The 26,246-nt window shown below is 36.2% G+C and overlaps 1 protein-coding gene across 1 annotated transcript; it reads left to right on the forward strand.

Moving 5' to 3' along the window:
• Positions 1–372: 372 nt before the first annotated feature.
• LOC132122084 (ribonuclease 3-like) lies at positions 373–25,981 on the forward strand. The gene is given in 33 exon segments (XM_059531966.1): positions 373–511; positions 1,154–1,893; positions 3,141–3,447; positions 3,634–3,775; positions 7,912–8,014; positions 9,590–9,647; positions 10,506–10,586; positions 11,875–11,961; positions 12,064–12,150; positions 12,844–12,915; positions 14,293–14,374; positions 14,458–14,529; positions 14,695–14,864; positions 15,086–15,210; positions 15,492–15,591; positions 15,840–15,867; positions 15,870–15,937; positions 16,432–16,539; positions 17,053–17,191; positions 17,279–17,339; positions 17,510–17,569; positions 17,698–17,797; positions 18,161–18,263; positions 20,160–20,230; positions 20,881–20,925; positions 21,852–22,009; positions 22,293–22,398; positions 22,559–22,700; positions 23,003–23,085; positions 23,810–23,913; positions 24,723–24,815; positions 25,405–25,451; positions 25,665–25,981. Coding segments are annotated over 32 exon segments (3,858 nt in total). The 5' UTR covers positions 373–511; the 3' UTR covers positions 25,781–25,981.
• Positions 25,982–26,246: the final 265 nt, after the last annotated feature.

Genomic DNA, 26,246 nt, shown 5'->3' on the forward strand with positions numbered 1-26,246 from the left:
AACATCTTAAATCCTGAGAACTTGATCATCATGTTTTATGTCAGATCTAGGGCTATTATCGATAAACGAATAAAAAAGAGAGAAAGCATAGGCTATTATGGATAGAGGAGTAATATTTAAGCCAGATACAATGGTTTGAAGTTAAAATATCTTAGTTATAAATTTTATTACAAACGAGTTTGATGTAAACATAGAAAATTGTAAACATTTACTAGAAGACGAAGTAACTGAACTTTTGCATGGCCTCTCTCCACACTCCAGCACAGTTGGTGGCAGTGATGCACCTACAGAACAAGAAGTCTATTTCTGCAAGTATAATTTCTCGCGTTCTCATGGGGTACTACATGTCAGGCAGCTTCATTCTGATTGGCTGCAGCACACACCGTGTTGTGAACCAGCTAAAGCTTTGCATCATAAACTGAGCATTTTTATCGCAGTAAACATAAAACATAATAAACAGCATAACTGTTTTTTCTCTTTAGCTTCCAAGAGTTAGCAAAGCCTTCTACAGGTAATTTGTATTCTTCTGGAATGAAATGTTTGACTTCATAATTAAGTCTTGTTTTGTCTAATGCTGAAACTGTGTATATCAATTTGACAGTGTTTTTTAGTGTTAGAAAGCAATGTGAAAATACAAGATGCATTTGAGAGTGATAAAACACTGTTCATTCAAATCAGGTTTTGAAACGACTAAAAGATTTTACTCTGCCAAAGACCTGTATAACGAAGCAGGCTTGCAAGGCCAGTTGTTTAGATTTTTGTATACCATGTCAAAATTTTCACTGACTGACTTAAACCACAAAGGCTCCTGTGTTATGTTCAGTTATTTAACTTTAATGGCAATGAAAAGAACCTATTCATTACAATTTAAGTAATATTGCTGAACCTATATATGGGAGACTGAGAAAAATTTTCATTTTAGAAGAAAATGTAAAATGGCACTATATATATATATATATATATATATATATATATATATATATATATATATATAATGTAACTAATAGTAAAATGACTGCAAATTTATTGAAAGGAAGTAAACAGACAGCAATAAAATAAATATTGTCTTTATATGATCCAAGTTGTACACAATCTTTATAAGAAAATCTCTGACTATATCCACATCTTTCTCACATCTATGTCTTCTTTACAGATGTCTTTCCACACTGGCCGTGTATGCCCGAGGGGAAGAGCAGCCGCTCCGGGTCCAATGTATCGGCCTGCATCTCCACAGTATCACTACGACCCTCCGGCTGCTCCAGGTCCTATCTATAACCCTCAAGCCGGCAGTAGCTACATGCCACCTCATCCTGACTTCATGCCATCATTCCATTTCCCTGCACCCTCACAGGGCTCTAATGCTCTGCCCCAATGCCCCGTACGCCCACCGGTCTTCTCAGAGCCGCCCCCTTTTCCTCCACCTGCTCTTCAACACTCGGACAGCTCCGCCCCAGTGCCTGTTCAGAGCTCTTACCCTTACATGATGCCCACCATCACCCCTCCACCTCTTCCACCTGTGCCACCCTCAGTTCCACCTTCCATGCCCTATCCGCCATCATATCCCATGAGCTACCCTCCACAGCCACACCTCCCTCCTCCACTGAGCTTCAATCCAGCTTATGTGCAGCCCGGAGGATCCTTCAAACCTGATCGCTCCCGCCCGCCTCTGCAATACAAGTCGGACACCTGTTCCCGCTCCCCAGAAAGACCCCGTCACCATGATGAGCATCGGCACAGGGGCCACAGCTATGGAGGATATGGAGGCCGGCATAACCGAGAGTTTGGAGGAGACAAACGGGACAGAGGGTTCAGTTCAGAGCGCAGGCGCTCAGACAGCCCACGGTATAAAGCAGACTATGACAGAGAGCATGTACCATCAAGACACCGCAGCAGGTAACACACTTTATTGCTTTTTCTGTTATCAAAAAAATTATTAGGCCTCTGTTTGGACCAGGTTATTATAAGTAATCTTAAAATTATCGAAGTGGCTTCTGACACCGCATTTATACCCCAAAAACATGTTTAATGCTGCAGCGAAGTGTCACAAAATAAATTTTTTTCTTTCCTAAAAACTCAAAATATTTTTAGCACTTGTACACACTGCTGCACTTGAGCACTCTAAATGTAAATCATTTGAGTACAAACTAATATTAATTAACCAAAATGCTACTAATAATGATTTAATTCACTTTTTTTCATTGTGCGAGTGGTGACATTAAATGTGTTGCTCTGGGACGGTTGTGTCACACACAGATCCAGTTTTCAAGAAAAGCTTTACCATGCAACACAACAAAATGTATCTGTCCTGATGAAACTATAAATTATAGTTTCATCTGTCCTGATGAAACGGTAAAGTTGCTTTGCAATGATTTGTATCGTAAAAAGCGCTTTACAAATAAACTGTAATTGAATTGAATTATAACACACAGAGCCGTTGAATAATAATACAGTAACAAGCATATAGCATTTAAATGCTGTTCAATTAAGTAGAATTTGCACAAAAAAAAAATAGATCGTAATAAAGTAGTAATGTGTTTCATTAGTAATAAAATGAAAAAAAAAATTAAACAGCATGCATTTAAACAGCAAGATTTAATGCACAGATCTCTTCTGGCAACAGTTGATCGTAGCAATCATAATTTTAACTATAATGATTGACTTATATTCAATCCCACATTTAAATATGATTGACTCTTTCAAAACTTGTGTTCATTTTGCAGAAAGAAAAATAACATTTTATTCACAGTATGAATAGGTTGTATACAGACAGCTATCAAAGAGTTTATCCTTTTATAATTAATCACTGAATCTGATATGACTTTAGAGGATAGTTAAAAATTAAAAGTCTTTTATCATTTACTCACCCCAATATTGTTCCAAACCTGTATGAGTTTCTTTCTTTTCTTGAATTCAAAAGAAGATATTTTGAAGAATGTTGGTAACCAAACCACTGACGTCCATAAAAATTACCCTCAAGACTGACTATTAACAAGCAACAAACTTTTACTGCATTTATGTGTGATTTCAGTGAAGTTGTTTAAATCTCTCCAAACACATGGCTTTTATAGACTTTTATAGAGTTCAGTAAGCTTTTTTCTGGGTTGCCTGTTACAGCATATAATATTGCCTCCATCCCCCAGAGAACGCTATCGGCATAGAGATGAGCAAGGTTCACCCACCTCAGACAGACACAGGAAACACATCCGCAGTCGCTCAGGCAGTCGAGAGAGAAAGCGCCGACGTGTGGAGGAGGAGAAAGAGAGGAGAACAGACAGCACCTCAGGCAGTCGAGAGAGAATGGTGAACTACAGCAGGACTAGAGATGTAGAGGAGACATCCACTGACCGACATGAGGAGGAGAAAGGAGATGAGGAGTTACTCAAACCTGCCTGGATCCGCTGTACACATGCTGAAAACTACTACTCCAATGATCCTATGGACCAAGTGGTAACTACAGCAATCAACACAAACTGCAGACAAGCAGATAGTCCTGACATTTTTACCAATTTACCACAAAATTATACTCCCATTTAAAATGTAGTTTTGTACTAAATATTTTGAAGGTGTCATGACCAATCATATCATATACTCGGGAGCTGTTTCTCATCTTCCATGTGTTTTATTCATCTTTAGGGTGATTCTACAGTCGTGGGAACCAGTAAGTTGAGAGATTTGTATGAGCACTTTGAGGAAGAGCTTGGTCAGAGGCAGAAGCGAGCCAAATCGAGTAGACCTAATTGGGAACCACCCAAGATCAAATTGGACCAGGATGAAGGTATGAACAGTGTATTTTATAATATTCCATAAAAGTTGCAACATTATGAACATGTTACAACATTCAGTGATTTCATTAAACTTTGTATGTGTCTTATCTCTTTGCAATGACAAAATTGCTTGTGCTTTTCGAAAGTACAGAATATGGCTCAAAAGTGTGAAAAGTCAATTTTTAAATGTAACTATTTAATGCCAAATATTTGTTACCTGTCTGTGGGCAAGACACCTGCTCATGTTAGTTCTGTGTAGAAATGAAAATGAAATAAATAAATCATTCTTTGTTTACATGGATAAATAAATAAAAATCAGTAAATGTTTTAGGCAGTCCGCAATGTCTTACAATTACAAGGGAGTTGCAATATTCTAGATGCATATATACAGTTTCTCTAATGATATTTTATTGTTGGGTCGAAATCTGCAATATTGTAGAAGTGAAGGGGTATAGACATGACCAGGGTCCCGTTTCAATAGGGAGGTTAAACCAACTCTGAGTTGAAACTTAAACTCTGATTTGACTTACCCCGAGATGTGAAGTTTTCGGTTTCAGAACAGCTAAATTGTGTTAATTCAATCCACTCTAATTACCGTAGGTTGACGTTTGAGTTTAATGCATGCACTGCGACTATGAGAAGTCATGATCAATGGAGCTCTGAAGTTATGATTCACCATGGCAACAGCACCCAAAGAGTCAATGTGTCATTTTAATTCTTAATCACTGTTATAATATCAGAGGTGAATACTGTAAATTATTGAATTAATATTCATTTTTATGGTATCCCATGGCAATAAATAAATAAATAAAACTAAATAAGGTGGGAAAAGAAGAGTAGCATCTAAAAATGAACTATAAAAAAATAATCAATCAATGTAAAGCTTTAAGCATAAAAGTTTAATGGGTGTAGGATACATGACTTTACAAACTTTTGACTTTAAATTTCATTCAGTGTCTATTTCAAATGTGCAGCAGCTTTTTCTAATATACATGTGCTGGTCATATAATTAGAATATCATCAAAAAGTTGATATTTCACTAATTCCATTCAAAAAGTGAAACTTGTATATTATATTCATTTATTACACACATACTGATATATTTAAAATGTTTATTTCTTTTAATTTTGATGATTATAACTGACAACTAAGGAAAATCCCAAATTCAGTATCTCAGATAATTATAATATTACTTAAGACCAATACAAAGAAAGGATTTTTAGAAATCTTGGCCAACGGAAAAGTATGAACATGAAAAGTATGAGCATGTACATCACTCAATACTTAGTTGGGGCTCCTTTTGCCTGAATTACTGCAGCAATGCAATTACTGCAGCAATTACTGCAGTAATGAGTTGATCAGACTGTGGCACTGCTCAGGTGTTACGAGAGCCCAGGTTGCTCTGATAGTGGACTTCAGCTCTTCTGCATTGTTGGGTCTGGCATATAGCATCTTTCTCTTCACAATACCCCATAGATTTTATATGGGGTTAAGGTCAGGTGAGTTTGCTGGCCAATGAAGAACAGGGATACCATGGTCCTTAAACCAGGTACTAGTAGCTTTGGCATTGTGTGCTGGGGCCATGTCCTGTTGGAAAATGAAATCTGCATCTCCATAAAGTTGGTCAGCAGCAGGAAGCAGGAAGCGTTTTAAAACTTCCCGGTATACGGCTGCGTTGACCTTGGACCTCAGAAAACACAGTGGATCAACACCAGCAGATGACATGGCACCCCAAACCATCACTAACTGTGGAAACTTTACACTGGACCTCAATCAACGTGGATTGTGTGCCTCTCCTCTCTTCCTCCAGACTCTGGGACCCTGATTTCCAAAGGAAATGCAAAATTTACTTTCATCAGAGAACATAACTTTGGACCACTCAGCAGCAGTCCAGTCCTTTTTGTCTTTAGACGCTTCTGACACTGTCTGTTGTTCAAGAGTGGCTTGACACAAGGAATGCGACAGCTGAAACCCATGTCTTGTATACATCTGTGCGTAGTGGTTCTTGAAGCACTGACTCCAGCTGCAGTCCACTCTTTGTGAATCTCCCCTACATTTTTGAATGGGTTTTGTTTCACAATCCTCTCCAGGGTGCGGTTATCCCTATCCCTTCGCCTCTCTATTAATGTGCTTGGACACAGAGCTCTGTGAACAGCCAGCCTCTTTTGATCGTCTTTTGGACAACTGTCAAGTCAGCAGTCTTCCCCATGGTTGTGTAGCCTACAGAACTAGACTGAGAGACCATTTAATGGCTTTGCAGGTGTTTTAAGTTAATTAGCTGATTAGAGTGTGGCACTTCAATATTGAGCCTTTTCACAATATTCTAATTTTCTAAGATACTGAACTTGGGATTTTCCTTAGTTATCAGTTATAATCAAAATTTAAAGAAATAAACATTTTAAATATATCAGTCTGTGTGTAATGAATGAATATAATATACAAGTTTCACTTTTTGAATGGAATTAGTGAAATAAATCAACTTTGTGATAATATTCTAATTATATGACCAGCACCTGTAGTTTAATGCTCTTTTCACATGGGCTAATTAAATATTCTCTAATCCGACCTGTGTAATATCTTAATTAGATTAATCAAATTAACAACTGACTTGTACTCAGTTGACAGCAAGAAGGCAGAGGCTCGGAAAATGGGGGGAGAACATGCACCAGCACCACTGAGAGATTAAGAGGAGATGGTCAAGTAGAAGAATTTTACAATTCAAAAGAAAAAATATCAACTGTTACTTCTTTTATATTTGTAGAAAACAAAGATGACCAAATAAATTGGAAATCATTTTTGTTTATTTAACAGCTGTGGTGGTGGCTATGGCATGTATCTTGTACTACCCCTCCATCTGGCAATGTTCCATTCCTTAGAGTAATCAGTTTCATTTTCGGAAGGTGGAATATGCGTGTCATCAATGCATTCAACCACACTGGAAATTATTGGGTTATTTCCCAATATGTCGCAGATGTTATCAAGTGAACATAATTTATCAGATTAGACACGTTTAAATCAATTTCTATAACACTGACCTACAGTCCAGTGAAACTCATCTTTGACCGATTTTTACCAAGGAAAAAATTATCAGAAAGCCTTACTAATGTGCTCTGCATCTCAGATGTTTTAAAGAAAACTACCATTTAAAATGCTACCACTCAAATAAATAGCCTATGCATGTGAATATGGCAGAAAGAAATTTTTTTATAATTTGCAACGAATTTATGCAGCCTCCTCGTCTACAGGATCCTGTATAAAAGGAGATGCCATTTTTGTCACTATGACTGTGTCTGCATTATGAAAATATGTGCAATGACTAAATAACTGTGTCCCGCGAAAAATGCTTTTCTTAGAATTTTTGTCTTGTTTCCAGCCAAAATATCAAAATATTATTAAATCGAGATGCATTTTCTACATAAAAAAAAAGAGGGGGATTTTTCCTGTCTTGCTAATTATCTGTCAGTCGGGTAAGAAATAAAAAATATGTATGTTTCCATTTGCATTTAGATAATTTTTCTTACCCTATGGCGGACCATTTTAAATGTTTTTACATGTAAAATTACCTTAAATGCACTTGTTTCCCTCAGGAAACAAGACTAAATACCTTAAATAATTTTTCATCTTTAGAAATTGCATCTTGACGTAAGAACTTTTAGATGTTTGTACTTGAAATAAGACAAAAATATTCAGTAAGAAAAGTGTTTTTGCAGTGTGAATGAATGAATTTAAACACTGCTTACACTTTAAATAGAGGGAAGGAGACTATAAAGAACTCTGGGTTTACTGAAGAAAACCTGCCCCTGACCAAGTTAGGTTGGTAACTGACTCTGAGTATAAGTTACCTCTTTTTCAGAAACAGCTTGACTTAACCTACATTCTCGGGTTTGACAAACCTCCCATTCTGAAACGGAAAGAGTTTCTGTCTTTTCAGGTTTAACATACTCAGAGATTTCACTTAACCTCCTTTCTGAAATGGGCCCCTGGGGCCTGACAGCAGTTTTAAGTTTACGTTCAAAGTGTGGAAAGTTGATGTTCCTTTGATTTTGTTTTAATTTCAGAGCACTGGAATAAGAAAAAACACACTTTGTGTTAGCTATGTCGCTCAGCCATAACTCTAAAAGAAAGATAAATTTGTTGTGTTGTGCAGATGAGAGCTCCAGCGAATCAGAATGTGATTCAGATGGAGGCGGTAGCAGCTGCTCAAGCAGTTCTGACTCTGAGGTGTTTGATGTCATTGCTGAGATCCAGAGGTGGGTAGTAACGAGTTACATTTACTTCGTTACATTTACTTGAGTAATTTTTGGGGGTAACTAATACTTTTCGGAGTATATTTACAGATGGGTACTTTATACTCTTACTTGAGTAAATTTTTGGGGGAAAATCTGTACTTTTACTTCGTTACTGTGAGCGACGCTCCTCTCGTTACTTTATCTTAATGCAATAAATGTTATAAATGCTTCAGTTTATTCCAAACGCGCCGTCTACTTTTCTCTGGACAATGAGCGATGCCCATTCGCGAATGATTCATTCTTTTGAGTCAATTCTGTTCAAAGGCTTGATCAAACCAATTGGCAAACTAGTGAATTGGTTCATGAATCAGTTTGAATGAGTCGTTCAGTTCCCCTGCCGCACGCGCTGAGCGTCTAAAGTGGTTCACTCGGAGTTGTAACGTTTAAGAACAGAAAGAGCGTTGAAGACGTGGCTGGAACTGCACTGAATTGAAAGCAAATCTGCAAAGGCTATTATTTGCTAGCGATGGAGATCCTTATTAGATGAACACCGCGTGTGCTGTCTACTGTTTAACAGGTAATAACTTGGGCTACATTCGATTACAGTACACGATACCACTGTGACATTGTATGTTTGTTGTATGTGTGTTGTATGTGTGTGGCTTATAACAGAGGGGAGTCAAGTTGAATGCAGCTTCCAAAAGACAAAAAATAGCCGATTAAGATTTTATTAATTTTAATACAATCACACCGGCGTGAGAACTCAGTGAGTCATATCATCAGCTGCTAAATTCAGATCTGTGATCGTTTGCTGGCGCTGAGCCAGAGATAGATGTGTTTTACAGCACTGCGCATTATAGCCAATCACACATGATCCTTTTGAGCTTATTAAAGCATTGGCCAATCAGAAGTGTTCAGATGAGTCATCGCTAAAATGACGTTACTTCCTTCACTCGCTCCTGACTGGACACCTCTTTCTGGCGAATTCTCTCATCAGAAACAACAAAGTGCAGATGTGTGTACGAATTTTTAATTAAGATATTGATTTCACAGTGTTAACAGTTTCAGTGATTTTAATGGGAGTTTCTGAGAGTGATTGAAATCTAGACTGTCAGTGAAAATTATCTTTAATAATGTAAATGTTATTTGCTCTCTTTCTGAACAATGAAAGATTAGTAGCAATATTTATATCACATTAACTTTCAATGTTAAATTCACATTTAATATAAAGTCAGTCGTATTAAAAATATGTTATGGCATGACACCTATATCTGTTACTTAAGCAAACAGACAGGGTTTTATAATAAATTACATAAATTGGAGTAAAGGCTGATGAAATATATACATTTATACACGCACATATACATTACATACATTTTATCTATATATCTAAATAAAAATAGGCTCAGTATATATGACCCAAAGTAACTAGTAACTAACTACTTGAGTAGATTTTTTATCCGATACTCTTTTACTCTTACTCAAGTAACTATTCAAGACTAGTACTTTTACTTGAGTAAATATTTCTAGAAGTACTTTTACTTTTACTTGAGTACAGTTTTTGGGTACTCTACCCACCTCTGCCGAGATCAAGAGAAAGAAAGCTCACCCTGACCGCCTCCATGAGGAGCTGTGGTACAATGACACTGGACAGGTGCACTTCATCATTTTGCAAAGAAATGATGGTTATTTTGCTCAAAAAGCCATTTTAAGCTAGCGATTATAAAAAATAAAAAATAAATAATAATATATATATATATATATATATATATATATATATATATTATTGCTGTGGCACAGACAAATAATGGGGACAATAATGTTAAAAGGCCTGTGGTAATAAAGGGATAGATCACCCAAAAATGATCTCATGACTCATAAGACTAATTTGATTAGTCTTCAGAACTCAGATTTAGAGATTTTTCTTTAGGTTTCTGTCCCTTGAGTGAAAGTTCAGGTAACCAAAACTTAAATATCCAAGTGGGTTATAAAGGCATTGTAAAACAAATCCAAATGAACTGAGTGGTTTAATTAAGCTTGTGACAAGATACAATAACTTTTACTTGCATATGTTTATCGTATAACATAATTTTTTATCTCTTTATAAGACTTGGATTTAAGTTTTATGTTTGGAATGTGAAGGTAAGTAAGTGATGACAGAGTTGTCTTGTTTTGTTTTTTTGTTTTTTTTTAATTTTTTAAGGTGAATTGTCACTTAAACTAAATGTTATTAATGTAGCTAGCTTTAAACAATTTACACTTAATTTTAATTTTAACAATTAACAATTAAACTAACTTTAAACTGACTTGTTCGGCAACGTTCTCGTCTAGCAGTAGAACTTATTATCTATGTCAGATCCAGTAATGTTTTTTCAGAACTGATTCAAAGTGGGAAAAAGAGTTCCTAAAATTAACCATTAGTTCTGAAATTATGACATGTGCTTAAGTGTTAACTGTGTGATTTATGTGTGTATATTTGTGGCGTACAGTTATTCTTGTGTTTAAAACTCAGATCAACGATGGACCCTTATGCAAGTGCAGTGCCAAAGCCAGGCGAACTGGAATCCGACACAGTATTTATCCGGGTGAACAGGTATACGTGCATTCATTCAATCACTTCATCTGTTTTAGAACCATATTTAGGGCTAAGGCTGTTGTTTTTGGCATGTTTTTTCATTATTATAATTATTATTTGTTTGTTTGGCCCATTTTTGAGGGCTTTGCCATGGTCAAAATCCTATGAAACTTTGCAGAGATACCAGACCTTATTGTAAAGTCTTATAAAGTTTTATATATTGTTCTCTTTGGGGGGGTGTGTGTGTGTGTGTGTGTGTGTGTGTGCTCTTGTTTTTGTGACATATCAGGACACACTCTGTATAATGACATCGGTATGACACAGGTATTACAAGGAGAGGGTGACTTATGAGGACATAACCCATGTCCCCATTTTTCAAAATGCTTATAAATCATACAGAATGAGTTTTTTTGAGAAAGTAAAAATGCACAAAGTTTCCTGTGAGGGTTAGGTTTAGGGCTAGGGTTGGTGAAGGGGCGATAGAATATAAAGTTTCTACAGTATAAAAACCATTACGCCTATGGGATGTCCCCACTTTTCACAAAAACAAACGTGTGTGTGTGTGTGTGTGTGTGTGTGAGAGAGAGAGAGAGTCTATTTTAAAGTAAATGCATTGAATGACAAGAACTATCAATAAACAATAGATTTTTATAGCATTTATTAATGGTTGTTGATGTTAATCAAAATGTTCATGTATATTCACATTGCATTACAAAATTAAGTATAAGTATAAAGTATAAACCTCTTATAGCAGCCCATTAAAGGGTTAGTTAATCCAAAATTAAAATTAGTCCATACATTACTCACCCTCAAGGCATCCTAGGTGTATATGACTTTCTTCTTTCAGACGAATCCAGTCAGAGTAATATAAAAAATTTTCTTTGATCTTTCTAGCTGTTTAATGGCACTCTGCGGGTTTTTAATTGCATCAGTCCAAAATAAGTTAAATAAAAAGTGCCCATCCTTAATAAAAAGTCTCTCACACAGCTCCAGGGGTGAACAAAGTCTTCCTGTAGCGAATTGATGTGTTTTTGTAATAAAAATAACCATATTTAAAATTTAGAGTTAGGGCTGAGTGACATCAACATTTCACAGTTTGAACGTAAACACAAAACTGATGATTAAATAAACCACATTGGGCCTGCTTCATAAAACAAGTTTACCAAATAAAGCAGGCTTATTTCAGTTAGTCTGACTTATTTTGAACCAAATCAACTGACAATACTGAAAACTCTTGAGTTATTACCATGATCAAGGTCCAGAAACGTAGCAAGGATTGGTCAGCAACTTTTTCTTTCTCTTATAGCCAGTGAAATCATGCCGGCCGATGTGTAACAATGCTGGCAAACTGTTCCACTACAGAATAACTGTGTCCCCACCCACCAACTTCCTAGTAGGTTTCTATGCCGTTTTAATCATCTAGTATTCATCAATTTTATTTTTCAGTTTTTATATTGTTTCTACCTGTGAATATAATTGGTTCTCTCTCTCTCAGACAGACAGACCCACGGTTATTGAGTATGACGACCATGAGTACCTGTTTGAGGGCTTTTCCTGCTTTTCTCATACACCACTTACAAATGTAAGAATGTGATTTCTGCATTGTTGCAGTCAGACCTACTAACTAGATTATAATATGGTCCTTTTTGTGAATAAACGACAAAAAAAAAAAACCTATATCTAAATATGCTTTTGTAGGAGTTTCAGTTTCAACATTTATGAAAGGAAAGTATTCAAATAAAACATGCAGCGTCATTTACTAAGTTTTGCGTTAGTCAATTTACTAGTATTTGCGCCATTATTTAACTCCTGAAACAGCACGTCTTTGCCCATTTTGCCCTCGATATCGCTACTATAGTTGCTAATTTGGGCTGAGTTGGTCATTATGAAAATGAGTTGTCTGTGTTCTTTAATTTATGCATTTGCATTAGATCATTCAAAAATCATTCCATTCCCATTGATGATTGTGGTTTTAATATAATTTAGTTCAGGTTATCTTAATGTTAAATTAGGTTCTGCTTAATGTCACATTTGTCATTCACAAACTTCTGTTGTTTCAAACCTATATGACTTGTTTTCCTCTGTGCAGACATCAGTGGTTAACCGTAATTTTATGAAGCTACAAAATTACTTTTTGTTGTAGCATAAAAAAATTAAGGTTGAACCACTGATGTCACATGGGCTATTTTAACGAGGACATTCAAGTGGTGTTTTGAGCATGAAGTTCTCACATATCACACATATCTCCCAGACTAACTGTTCCCACCCCCTTTAGATCCCTTTGTGTCGGGTTATTCGCTTCAACATCGATTACACCATCCACTTTATAGAAGAGATGGCACCTGAGGTATGTGTCACCCCACATTATCAGATTTCACACTGTCCACATTTTCTTCAGTTCACTGTAATCATCTTCTGGAAATGTTAGTTACTGTGAATAACATTTTTATGCACATACTTAAAGGCCATGTTGCAGGGTTAATTTTTCAACGAATTTGTGCAATTTGATTGTTGGTAATAAACATTTAAACTGTTATCCATTGTATTTTATGTTGTTGGGTATCACAAAACGGAATGTAATACGAAAAAGTAGGTACTATCTTACAGCGGTCTCCTTTTCCCCACAATGCATTGCATTACGTCACGTTGGGGAGAGAATTTACCAAAGCCCGGCTTGACTAGAGAGAGACGAGAGTAGACGAGAGTATTCAGATAGCGCAGATTATAGATAAATACATAGATATATATAGATAGATAGACTAGATATATAGATAGATAGACAGACAGACATCGACCAACAGCGACCAAAACGCACTACCATGGGACAGCACCGCCCACACAAGCATCTGCCAAACACAGCGACAGACACGCGGCTACGTTTGAAACAACATTTCTCATCCCAGTCAGTCGCTATAGTTCTGATGCTGCGTTCCAGGCAGGTTTTTGAGCTTGTAATCACTATTTCATACCACGACTAACGACTTTGTACCGTTCCAGGCAAGTTACGCCAAAATTTCTGAGCGCAAGGAATTGTAGCTAGATTATTTATTTTATTGCAACGTTACATTTTTTTTCCATGTGTACCACATGCATAAATACTGCATCCGCAGGCAGTATTATCCGTAGGGGCTGTCGTTGTTTCGCGTCCAGTGTGACCTCGGAACTCGGAGTACATCGATCAAGTACAAGACACGAGTTCACGGGTGGGAAGTAACGGGTTTGACTGCCGTTCCAGTGCACTTTCACGGGTTTAAGGTTGGAAAAACATGGGTTACGGGTTGCCTGGAACGCGACATCATTCTAGGCTGAGGCTACCTTTCCTCAACTTCTCCCCAACGTGACGTCATCACCGAGTTGCGTAAAAAAAACGTTAATACCAAAAAACTTAAAAAAGTGGTCTTTAAGACCATTTTTGAGACATTTTAAAAATGATATACATATCTTGAGTGATTTATGTACCCATTAATCGAAAGTGGTGGTTAACCTGCAACATGGCCTTTAATTGCGTACGATTAATATATACAATTAAATTTCTCATAATGAGACAAACATCTTGACGATTTGACTTAATCATTAATAAAACTTATTTTAATTTTAGTTTTTCATTCCCTTTTTTATTTACATTTTTAATGCTATTTCAGGCATTTTGGTTGTTTCTAACACATGTGACGTGACCCACAAATGCTCTGCTATTATAATCGTGTAATTGTAATTGTTTTACCAGAACTACTGCGTTAAAGGCCTGGAACTGTTTTCATCATACCTCTTTAAAGACATCTTGGAGTTATATGATTGGAATCTCACAGGTAACATGCACACGCACATTTAACTCTACACAAGCACACCATAAGCTTATAAGCCATAGTAATATAGTTTTGCTGTCACACAGGCCCTGATGAAAACGGCCAGTCAGGTTGTCAGAAGTTTCATTTTATGCCACGGTTCGTTCGGTTCCTCCCAGGTACATTTTAAATACCCTTCTCCATTTCACTCATGAACAAACAAAAAAAAATGTTTGAGCAGTATTTTATACCTAAATTTGACTGATCACTCGCCAATTTATTGGTGAATAGTTCATACAAGTAGAGAGAATGCTTCATCACTATGATTGATGTTGTGGTGTCAGATGGAGGAAAGGAGGTGCTGTCCATGCACCAGGTGCTGCTATATCTGCTGCGCAGCAGCACAGCTCTGGTTCCTGAAGAGGAGATCGCCAACATGCTTCAGTGGGAGGAGCTGGAGTGGCAGAAATATGCTGAGGAGTGCAAGGGCATGATTGTCACCAACCCTGGCATGGTAAAACACCATTTTTTAATAATAGGAAATACTGTGCAATATATAAATAATAAGGGCAGATACATTTAGAGTGTTTATAGAGTCTTTCTGCACTGACATCAGTAGCCAAAAACTTTTGCATGATTGTGCATCCACACTAATAAGTTCAAGTCCACGGTCATGTCATGAAAACACATCTGCACTTTAAATGTGTGCTTCTGTATGTACCTGTATTCACACAGAAACCCAGCTCTGTGAGGATTGACCAGTTAGATCGTGAGCAGTTCAATTCCAGTGTCATCACTTTCCCCATCATTGTGCATTTTGGGATCCGACCTGCACAGCTTAGCTACGCCGGAGACCCACAGTAAGTCTGACTGAGCGCTCACCACTTCTCTTTTTTTCTTTTTAGCTTGACTTCTAATGGCAATGGTTATCTGAAGTGGTTTTTATCATTTGATTTAAACCAATACTATGCTGAGGTTCCTAACACATGTTTAATTCAAGGGTGTTTGCACTAATGTTAAAGAAATAATTTCTTCATTTTCAAGCATCATACCATTTTGATGCATTGAGTTATTACTAATAATGTTTTTATTGTATAATGCTGAAAAAGTGAAACACTGCAGTTTACTGCTTTCATTGCAGGTATCAAAAGTTGTGGAAGAGTTATGTGAAATTGCAGCACTTGCTGGCCAACAGCCCGAAGGTTAAACAAATTGACAAACAGAAGTTTATGCAAAGAGAGGTAAGTGTCTGCACACGTTATATATGTACATACAATTAGCTGATGTGACAAAGACACCTTAAAATAATTAATATGATCATAGTGGAAGGGTATCTTTAAATTCTTTTTCATAAAAAAAAAAAAGTGCATTAACTGAATGAGCAGTTTGAAGAGTGGCAAGAAGTTTTAGTGCAGTACATTGTGGTTTGAGGAAGTGTAGGTTTATTGTCATAATGGTGTAAATACTGTGTCCAAAAACTGATTTACAGGAAGCTCTGCAGAAGATCAGGCAGAAGAATACGAGGTCACAGTGGAGCTCAGCAGTCAGGGTTTCTGGAAGACTGGTATCCGCTCTGATGTCTGCCAGGTACACGTATACTACACAAACACACATTCAATTCAGAACTTGGGTTTACTGAAGTGGGTTAGGGATGTTGAAATCAAACAAGATAAATTAAACACATATAAAGATATGTTATATGTACAGTATCATAAATGCCTTAGAACATGAAGTTTACATTTATAAAGCACAAAAAATAATGATCTGCTGGATTACATTTATGGATGTGCAGTTTCTGTGTTACCAAATGTTTGTCTGTTTTATTAAAGACTTTTTTTTCTCTGTTTTGACTGTAAACAAATAAGCAGAGAATGGTGTTAATTCTGTGTAAAACTTATAATGTAACCTATAAGCCTGTTTATAAATTGATTTAATATTAATCTAATAATCTAATAATTATTTTAATTAAAATAATCATTGTGCTTTTTTTTGTCTGATGGACCATATAAAAACCTGAAAAATCATTGAATCTAAGACAGGTTTTGGGGCTAATATTTGAGTCCAATGCCTTATTTTTGCAGCATGCCATGATGCTGCCAGTTCTCACCCACCACATACGTTACCACCAGTGTCTGATGCATTTAGACAAGCTGGTCGGTTACATGTTCAAGGAACGATGCCTGCTGCAGGTAAAAGAAAGAGTAAAGATTTTTAAATGCAGGGTTGTTTTTCATTCTGGAAAATTGCAGCACAGGTTACCAGGGCTGCAAAAGAAGACTTTAACAGTTTAGGTTTTTCCTTGCTCTGCCAGTATTTTCTCTGGCTCCACCAGATTTTATTTTCATTTATGTGTGCCAGAAAAAAATATTTATTTATAATGCTGAATATAAAACATAATTTTTTTTTAAGAAACAATTACCTAAATTTGAACCTAACAACAACCTAAGATGCATTAAAGTCCACTTGGGATTTGCAAAGAAGCAAGTAAAGGACTATCAAAGCAAGATTTTTGGAATTGAAGCCGTAAGTTTAATTTGCGATAACAGCTGGATATTAACCCACTATAATGTAACTCCAGTTCCAGAAATGAAAAATTATGGCATAATTATGCAAAATAGTACTGGTTGAATCTACTGGTTTCCCGTTATACATTATAACATCACTTTGCTTTTTTTTTTTTTTTGCTTTTCTTTCTTTCCGAGTTGGTAATGACTCACCCCAGTCATCATCTTAATTTTGGGATGAATCCTGACCATGCTCGCAATTCTCTGTCAAATTGTGGCATACGCCAACCCAAATATGGAGACCGGAAAGTGCATCATATGTACATGAGGAAAAAGGGTCAGCAAAATCTCTCTGTAAATGTGTTTGAGAGCTGTTTTGAAGAAGTAGCCCTACTCTACTAATGGTTTCGGTCTTTTTCACTAGGAATTAACACCTTGATTAATATTATGTCAAGATTGGGCCAGGATGACCCATCATCTTCCAGGTCTGTGTGTGTGTGTTTTATTGTATTATTTTATTTTAGTCAAGTCATATGTTTCTTGTGTTGGTAATTTATGATTTTTTGTTTGTTTGTTTGTTTTTATAAATTGTACAATTTTAAAAAGGCAGTTGAAATATAACAACTAAATGGTGTAATCCCTGTCCTTTTAACAGAATCAATCATAATGAGCGTTTGGAGTTTCTTGGTGATGCAGTTGTTGAGTTTCTGACCAGGTGAGACCTCTTACATTTCAACGATGCTGTTAATCTGTCATTACATAGAGCATGTCTCACTGAGTTTAGCTTTTGAATCTTTTGTTGTTCTCACCTGTTGCAGTCTTATGTTTGTCTTTGTTTTCCAGTGTGCATCTCTATTACCTGTTCCCAAACCTGGAGGAGGGAGGACGCGCCACATATCGCACCACAATTGTTCAGAATCAGCATCTTGCAATGCTTGCTAAGGTAAATGTTTACTAGATATAAGAGATAATCCAAAAATTCAGCACACTGTGAATTAAAAATAAATTATAGCTCCAAAAACATTTTTTTATTATTATTTGTCATTTAATTTATCTTTTTTTTTTGTCCTGCGCCTTACCCAGCAAACCCAAAACGATAAAAAAAATATATATATTTTATTTTTTTAAAGTGAATTTAAACCTTTGCATAACTAATAATTATCATTGTTTTGATTAATTGACGTGTGTTGGCACATCTTTTGGCATGCAACATGTTGTTTTCAGTTTTGTGCTGGTGGGTGTTAGTAGCGTGTTTTTTGTTGTTGTTTTTTTATGTTAATCTTTATCATTGTTTTTGCATCCTCAGAAACTGGAGTTGGATCGGTTCATGTTATATGCCCACGGCCCTGACCTGTGCAGGGAGTCAGACCTCCGACATGCCATGGCGAACTGTTTTGAGGCCCTGATAGGTTAGTGCTTTATCATGTATGCTGTCTGTCTGTATTTAATATACTTATACTGTATTTCCACTCACTGATGCCACTGAAGTTGTTGATTTTGATTTTTATGTTGCAAACATAGTTTTAGAAACTTAGTTTGTGTTTTGTAAGAACACATTTACAGAATGTTGTAAAAACTGCCCTAGGTGCATATCCACTTTAGATAGATCTCAAACTGCGTCTTTACTGCTCAAACTAAACGTGTGAAAAAAACACATGGGACCCCCAGAACCAGGAACTCTGTAGACTCCATTGCTTCCATCCATACCACACGACATGTCGCCATGATTTGATTTCTGTTTGCGTGTCATGCAGACACAGTATGGGAAAAAGGAGAGATATAAAGCATTATTTTGCACCCTTTAGACCCTTTGGGTTTTAATTTTTTTTATCAACCAGAGTTGACAAAAAAATATGTGCAAACTTTAATGAAGCAGAGATCAGTTAGTTCCTCACTTTCTGCACTGAAGCTGATATCATTCGCTGGCTTAAGTGAAAGTATAATGTGCCTAGCGTTTTCGACTCGTACATTACATGTCACGCCCTGATGTCACGTGTCGTTACGGGATCAATGCGGGTTGTGTGTGAAAGCACACACATATTCCGGGTAATCACTGGCAGTGTGAAAGTGCAAAATCTAGCGACCCGGGAACAATTACCGGGACACATTACTCGTGTATTTGCCGGAATGACAGTGTGAAAGGGGCTTAGCAAAATAATGGGTTAAAAGTCACATGTCTCATGAGTTTCTATTTCAAATCTGAAGAAGATGCCATGAAAAATGTGTTTCCTGCAACCATTTTTCTGATACTATGTCTAGTCCACCCCCCCCCCAATATAAAGAATATTTACCAACTGTATTGAAGGGTTCTACAAACTATTTTAGTCATTAAACATACCACTGCATATATTTTCAATTATAAAACAATAGACAGAGTCTTTGACATCATATAAGTGATTTATTTGAGCACTAGAAAAATACAATAGGAATAATTGGAGTAATAAAAATAAAAAGATTTAACTACGTATGCCAATTACAGTAAATCCTGAAATTGCTAGAAATGCAGCATTTACAATGATTTCTCCTCATACAGTCAGTTATCATGTGTTGACGTGCTGATGGCCAGTTATAGAGATGGTAATGGTAATCATACAAATGCGCTATAAAGTCAATAATCACGCTCTATTCAGCCCATGTCCAGGTGCAGGTTAAAAGGTACTAAAAATTGCAGTTTTTTTTTTTTTTTTTGGTTGCCAAAATTTCAGTGCATCATTAGTAGCTCATGTCCTTTTTCAAGGCTTTTTGTATTTAATGAAGCACATTTAGGTCATTTTAAGTGCAAACAAATATCCATGTTTTTATAGAATTTGACAGTTTTAGCTTTAAGATCTACAATTTTTTTATATTTTTGAAAGAAGATTCTTTTATGTTCACCTAGACTGCATGTATTTGACTGGAAGGTCAAAACCGTATTCTTGTAATATATTATTACAACAATATATGGTCCTTGCTTAATAAATGCATAATTTCTCGTTTATAAAGAAACCCGATTAGGGGAAGTCGTGGCCTAGAGAGTTTGACTCCTAACCTTAAGATTGTGAGTTCGAGTCTCGGCAGTACCACGACTGAGGTGCCCTTGAGCAAGACACCGAACCCCCAACTGCTCCCCTGGCTCCCCACTGCTCCGGGTGTGTGTTCATGGTGTGTGTTTGTTCACTGCTGTGTGTGGGTACTTTGGATGGGTTAAATGCAGAGCACGAATTCTGAGTATGGGTCACCATACTTGGCTGTATGTCTCGCCACTTTGTCACTTTATTCTCAATTTTTGAATAGCAGCACTTTTGTTTTTTTTTGTTTTTTTGTAGGGGCCGTTTACCTGGAAGGTGGTTTAGAGGAAGCCAAGCAACTCTTTGGGAGACTGCTGTTCAACAGTGAGGTGAATTTTATTGTGCATGTTTGTAGGACTAAACCTATTTTAATTTGATTTGTTATAGTGAGCCTTTTAGACTATAATGTACGATAAAGAGAGATTGTGGTAAGATAATGTGTTCCAATATAAATATTTTACATTTAAAACTAACAGGGTGTTTAAATATAAATTGTGATTACTTTATCCTCAGAATTCATTTCTGTATTTTGAGTTGGTCTTCTACCCATACTTTTCCCAATATCATGTATATAGTGTTAAAATACTTTCATAAGAAGTAAAAGTAATCCCATTCAATCGTTATGTTGTCTGATGCTGCTGTCATTTCAAATAAATTTTAGAGAACAGTCAGGTTTTTTCAGCAGAACTTCTCTGTTTGGTTGTGATGTAAACAGAGAAACAGTGACAGCATAAAGAGCATAAATATAATTTAATATGATCTGAGAGTGACTCTGATGCTGTCATTATTAAATAAGTTAATGCACCTTAAGCTTAAAAATGAAAAAATATCCTTGCTATCACACAACATAACAAAAACTACCCCCCAACCCCCCCAAAAAAAATAAACCATTGATTCGGAGTTGTCATATTCTCTTATTCTTCTCAAATGGACTATGTCATGTTGTATTCAGTTTGTTTCCTCTCATTTTGTCTTGCAGGATCTGAGGGATGTTTGGCTCAACTTTCCACCTCATCCTTTACAGGTGTGAGCAGAATAGATTTTTTTAATGGTCAAATGTCATAAACAAGTGTAAGACAGAACATGCATACACTTTCTTCAGTGTAAGAATAACAAAGTTCAGTAAACGGTAAAACTGTTACAAACTGATTTATGATCGTGATTATGATCGTGATTTGCAATGTCAAACAGCATAATTGATCCTTTTTTTATTATTTATTATTCAGCTAATATAACAGGAAGTGGCTAAAACAGGAAACCTTGCGCATTCAAGGTCTAAATGGCCATGCCCACTCTCATTTGAATAAAATTTTCCTAAAATATGCATTCATTGAATTGTGCAGGGGAATTTAGAGAGACCATTTACCCCAAAATTTTAATTCCTTCATCATTTCATACCTTCAACCCATAAAACTTTTGTTCGTCTTCGGAACACAAATAAAGATATTTTTAATCTTCTCTCATCATATATATTCATTATTTGAAAGTCATCATAACCAACATTTTCTAGACTCATAAAAGAACATAACACCATAAAATGAAAAATGTAAGAACTGGACACACAAGAACCAATGAGGTGTGCTCTCCAGGGCATCAAGCATGTTTACCATATTGAATGTGCTCTGTGCACAGTATGTGCTTAAATCAATGTTTTTATGTGAATAAAACTTAAACTACATCTATTCATAGTAAAAATGATTGTCTCTTCAGAAGACTTGAATGAAAAAAAAATTAAGCCAATAGTTTTTGGAGATTTTCAATGGATGGGCAAAAAATAGTGAGAGAATATTACAGTATTTTTATTTGTGTACGGAAGATGAATAAAAGTCTGGGTATGAAACCACTCGAGGTCGAGTAAATGAACACTCTGTAAGCTTCAATGTAGTAATATAATAGTTGAGTTTATTTCATGCATAAAAGCACACACTCAATGTTCCGCTGTATGTTTAGGTGCAAGAGCCTCTGACAGACAGGCAGTTGATCAAGTCGTCTCCAGTTCTGCAGAAACTCACTAATTTTGAGGATGCCATTGGAGTGCTGTTCACTCACGTACGTCTCCTTGCACGGGCCTTCACTCTGCGAACAGTGGGCTTCAACCACCTCACCCTGTAAGTGTTCTAGTGTCTCTGTGACGGTCACATCTTATTTTTTATTTTTATTTTATATATATACAAATGGAACAGTTTATTGAACATTAGACAATAAAAAAATTCAAACATTTGCGTATGTTTTTATTGGTTATAATAATTGATACATCAGGTTGTGACAACAGTGTCTGTGCTCCAGCACATGGTGAATTCACAGAGACAAAGGCTGTTTTTCCACAACAGTAATTTTATCATTAGTTAACTGTCGGCTAGTGCTTCATGCAGCTGCCGTATCTGTCTGCAGAGGCCACAACCAGAGGATGGAGTTCCTGGGAGATTCTATCATGCAGCTGTTGGCCACTGAATATCTGTTCATCCACTTCCCAGACCATCATGAAGGACATTTGACAGTGAGTGTATCCCTCATCTGTTCTTCATTTCATCCCAAGATTGGTTTCAGTTTTATCAGTTTCTATAGTACAAAAATCCAGTTACTGTGCCCCCTCTCTTCTGGTTGGTCAGTCTGTGTAAACCCCAGAACTGTGAAGTGTGTTTGTGTGTGATCTGTAGCTTCTGCGCAGCTCCTTGGTGAATAACCGGACTCAAGCGAAGGTTGCAGAGGAATTGGGCATGCAGGAATATGCCATCACCAACGACAAGACCAAACGACCTGTTGCGTTGCGGACCAAGACTTTAGCCGATCTACTGGAGTGTAAGTGTGACATGGCACTGCAGATTAATGAAAGGGACTTTTGATTTTATTGAACTATAACAAAACTGTTAAATAATATAAAAGGACACTTTTTTTCTCATTATAACCAGCTAAATAAAAACAACATATATTCTGTGAGAGCTCTGGGATTTTTAATTTATTTCATAAATGATTATTTATCTTTTTTTTCTGGAGGATTATTAATCCTAATATTCCCAGTCATTTTATATCTATTTATTATTTCATAATGCTTATTGTCGTTGTTGCTATTAAATTTTTCTTAATTTTTTTTTCCTCCCCAGCATTCATTGCAGCTCTTTACATCGATAAAGACCTGGAGTTTGTGCATACATTTATGAATGTTTGCTTTTTCCCACGACTCAAGGTATGACAGGGTTTTTTTTTTTTTACACATTTATACACATACATGTTATCAATCATAAGCAAAATTTACCCATTTTCTATGTCAGAGGCACATAATGAAAAAATTTAATTAATTGAAAAGAATAAGGTGACATTTACATAGGATATAGTCTTGTATACTGACAAGGCTGTTTTTAATCATCTTTGTGTACATGCAATAGATGTCTTTTTTTTAGCATCTTGTGCAGTGAGCACATTTTTTTTAAGGTAAAGTGTGAGATTAATAGACATTTAAACTGTTTTGAATGGCCCTTATTTAAAAGAATATGGTTATACAGCAGACTGCTCCTGTCAATAAGGAAATTGTCTTTTTTTTCTCTCTCTGTGAATGTTCTGAGAAGTGACTGAATTAGACAGCCTCAACATAAATAAAGACTTAAGTGCATAAATGATATAAAATCACTCCTGATACAGCACTGCAGGCTGAATAAAAAAAAGAGATACTTGAACAGGATTCCCAGTGAATCTGTCATCGTAAGCATTGAAAAGTTTGTAGACATTGGGAATGATCTAATGAAAATCATAATGTAAAAGGATTTTAGGACACATACCAGGTCTTAGTCTATACATCCACTGGCATGAAAGAAACCTCCTCAAAGTGCTTAACTGATGTGTGCAGGTTTTTTGTGCTTGTGTATATAAAAAATGTTTAACTTTAATGTACTGCTGTTTGAATATTGTTTCAGGAGTTTATCTTGAACCAGGACTGGAATGATCCAAAATCGCAGCTGCAGCAATGTTGTCTAACCCTGCGGACAGAGGGAAAAGAGCCAGACATTCCTCTATACAAGTAAGAAGTTTCTTTCCATTACCATCCTTTGATTTACCTCTTCAATTTTCTGTAAAAAGGGTATTTGCCTTGCAAAAGTATTCAAACCTGTATCTGTAATGTTTTATATATACTGTATATATCCCACATTACATTAATCTACACTCCATAACCTATAAGGCCAGATTTGCCATAACACTGCCAATTTAATAAATAGAAAGGAGAGAAAGGAGAAAACTAATCATCATATTATGTAAATTTCATTTCTACAATTTAGCCCTGGTTGCATCCCATGTCTCTGGGTCATCTTTGAGATCAGTTTGATTGAAGTCCAGGTGCTGCAAATTTAATTGATTAGGGATATTTGCCAAGCCATAAGGTCAAAGGAACATCCACTGTCTGCACAGCTCAGAGACAGGATTGTGTCGATGCACAGATCTAGGGAAGACTACAAATTTTTTCTGCTGCATTGAAGGTTCCCAAGAGCCCAGTTGCCTCCATTTTTTCGTTACTCTTTTCTTAGTCATTGCTTGTAGTTCCTAGATCATCCATTGCGAACATGGAATGCTCGGATTGTTTGGAATGCTGATGTATCTTATTTCTAGTAAGATGTGACATTAACCCTACAACAATAAAGTTCACATTAAACTATACGGGAAAAATCAGCTGGACTAATTCAAACTAAATTGTAGAGAGATATTTAGAGAAACGGTTGTGTTCAGCGCTGATTGTTCAGTTTGAAGTCTTATAATTTTGAAATATGATTACAGATCCAGTTTCAGTTTGTTTGTTTTCATTTTAACTATGATAGTCCTCTTCTTCTTTTACAGGACACTTCAGACAGTTGGACCTTCTCATGCAAGGACCTACACAGTGGCTGTGTATTTTAAAGGTGAACGGATTGGCTGTGGAAAAGGACCAAGGTACTAATACACCCAGTTATTTACCCTCATTGCCAAATCGCTACATATCTGCTCTTATAAATGTCTGGCCCTGACAAAAACAGCTTCCGTATGTCACTCTCAGAATTTGCCATGTCCAGTGCTACCTTTGTGCCACCTAAAAGCTCTCATGAACATTAATCTACGTTTTTGTCCCATGACATTTTTATCATCTGCTGGTTTCCTATTTTTGTTGTGTTGCTCTATGCATCAGACAACACTTTCTATTCAGTGAGCCTGCATCTTACAGTACATCTTGAGTTCTGATGCGTTTACAATAGTTTTCAGTAGCTCACTAAACCCAAATGTATTTGTGGGACATTTACCTGTTTTTTTAGTTATTCAGTTATTTTAATATTACTTAATATATTTAATATGAATTAATTGAAAAATGTTTTGCCACCCTTGAATTTTTATTTTAACATTGCCGTTGAGAGAATGTAGATGAAGAGCCCCAGTGCAGGTTCAGTGGGTCATACATACTGGATTAAATCCTTTCAGTAGACTGATAAAGATCCCATTTTTTTTGAGTTGTTGAACATTTGTAACTTTTTTTATTTTATCCCGACAGTATTCAGCAAGCTGAGATGAGTGCAGCCATGGATGCGTTAGAGAAATGTGAGTGACTTTGTGGCATTTTTTTTAAAACTGGCAATGGTTTTATAAGAAACATGTTCATGTTATGGCAATAAGGTGTTTGTTACAGTGCAGGTTTTTTTTTGTTTCGTTTTTTTTGTTTTTTTGGTTTGCTGAAGCAGCTAATATAATGCTAAAGGTTATGAAATTCTTGGTTTTCTGTTTTACATGTTCTTTCCCTCTGGTCTTCTGCAGATAACTTCCCTCAAATGTCTCATCAGAAACGCTTCATCGAAAGAAAATACCGACAAGAACTGAAGGAGATGCGAAGAGAGCGAGAGCGACAGAAGAGAGATAGTGATGAAGGGTAGAAAAGCAGAAAGATAAAGGAAAAAGCAGGATGTTACATGAAGTGAGTCACACAACACCAGGTTTAGGAAAGCAAGAATCTGTTTGTTGTTGTTTTGTATATAAATCTGTGTAAAACTCTTGTGTTTGTTAATCCCATTCATACCACTGGTATGTTTTAAGAAGAGGAAAGTTTTGCGTGAAATAAATCGAACCATCAAAATTAGTTTATTGTGTTCATAATTTGGTCAAACCCCAAAGCACATCATAATATGAAACAGTGATCACAATCTAACCAGATTTGATTTGAAAAATGGCTGTTACATACTAGGGATGTGTGACACAACCAGTGTTGTGGGTAGAGCATTACTAGTAATGCGAGTTACAAACCTTTTTTTTTAAGTAACTAGTAAAGTAACACGTTACTTTTTAATCTGTAAGGAAATCTCTGAAGTTACTTGTTCAAATAAGTAACACCAGGTACCTTAT

Source organism: Carassius carassius, chromosome 40, assembly GCF_963082965.1.
Source record: "Carassius carassius chromosome 40, fCarCar2.1, whole genome shotgun sequence".
NCBI lineage: Eukaryota > Metazoa > Chordata > Actinopteri > Cypriniformes > Cyprinidae > Carassius > Carassius carassius.